This window comes from Elephantulus edwardii, unplaced genomic scaffold (genome assembly GCF_000299155.1).
Source record: "Elephantulus edwardii isolate Elephantulus edwardi_28Jun2011 unplaced genomic scaffold, EleEdw1.0 scaffold00141, whole genome shotgun sequence".
Taxonomy (NCBI): domain Eukaryota; kingdom Metazoa; phylum Chordata; class Mammalia; order Macroscelidea; family Macroscelididae; genus Elephantulus; species Elephantulus edwardii.
In genome coordinates, this window is record NW_006399891.1 from 536763 (window position 1) to 537663 (window position 901).

Consider the following 901-nt stretch of genomic DNA (forward strand, 5'->3'; position numbering starts at 1 on the left):
ACTGAAATTACAGTATATAAGCATCAAATTCATTGTTAGTCCAAAAAGAAATATCCACACTCAAAAAAAACAAGAAACAAACTAAAAATTGAGAGCTGAACAAAATGTTCTTGCCCTTGAGAATTTACTGCCTTGATAGCCAAATAGTTTAATAACCAAGCAGGGAACGCAATCAAGGTCATATGAAGAGGAGGATAGGAATGGAGACCCCCACGTCTTTGAAAGGCTTTATACTCAGTAAAGAATGTAACAGAGAAATATGCTTTGAATCACTGGCACTAGAAAGCAACAGCATGCCTGCCTATGGTCACAGTTCTTCAGGCTGGAATCTGGGTTGGTGGGGGGAAAAAAATTCTTACTCCCTTGAGATTCCAAAAACATAGGCTTGTACTAGCTGTCAATGATAACTAACAGAGTTCATTCACTTAAGCTTGAAATTGCATTGTAGTCCCTGTCAAACAAATGAAAAGGATATAAAATAAACAAGAAAAAATATTCCTTTCCCTAGCATTAAAACAGGACATATATAATTTTATGCCTAAAAGGTATGCTGATAAAGTGAAGTTAGAATATTTTAAAAAGAATTGTCAGCTTGATTCTTTTTGCAATGTAGAGGCTCACATAAAAGCACATAGTCTTGCTCTATTTTTTAATTTCTTCTTAGAAATATTATTTATACAAACAAAACATTCAGTCTTTGCATATTGTCATAATGTTTTATGATATGTATGAGCAATGGTACCTCTCTGGAGACTAAGGTGCGTCTGATACAGGCCATGGTCTTTGCAATCACTTTTTATGCATCAGAGAGTTGGACAATGACCAAGGAGGATAGAAGGAGAATTGATGCCTTTGAGCTGTGGTGCTGGAGAAGAGTGTTGAGAATACCATGGTCTGCTAG

The 901-nt window shown here is 35.8% G+C and overlaps 1 protein-coding gene across 1 annotated transcript in view; it reads right to left on the bottom strand.

Moving 5' to 3' along the window:
- Positions 1 to 425: 425 nt before the first annotated feature.
- The window catches only part of LOC102851732 (60S ribosomal protein L6-like), a 3430-nt gene continuing 2954 nt past the window's right edge, over positions 426 to 901 (bottom strand). Inside the window, exon 2 of the mRNA XM_006894418.1 lies at positions 426 to 451. Coding sequence (XP_006894480.1) covers positions 426 to 451 — 26 coding nt within the window. The remainder of the gene's footprint in view (positions 452 to 901) is intronic.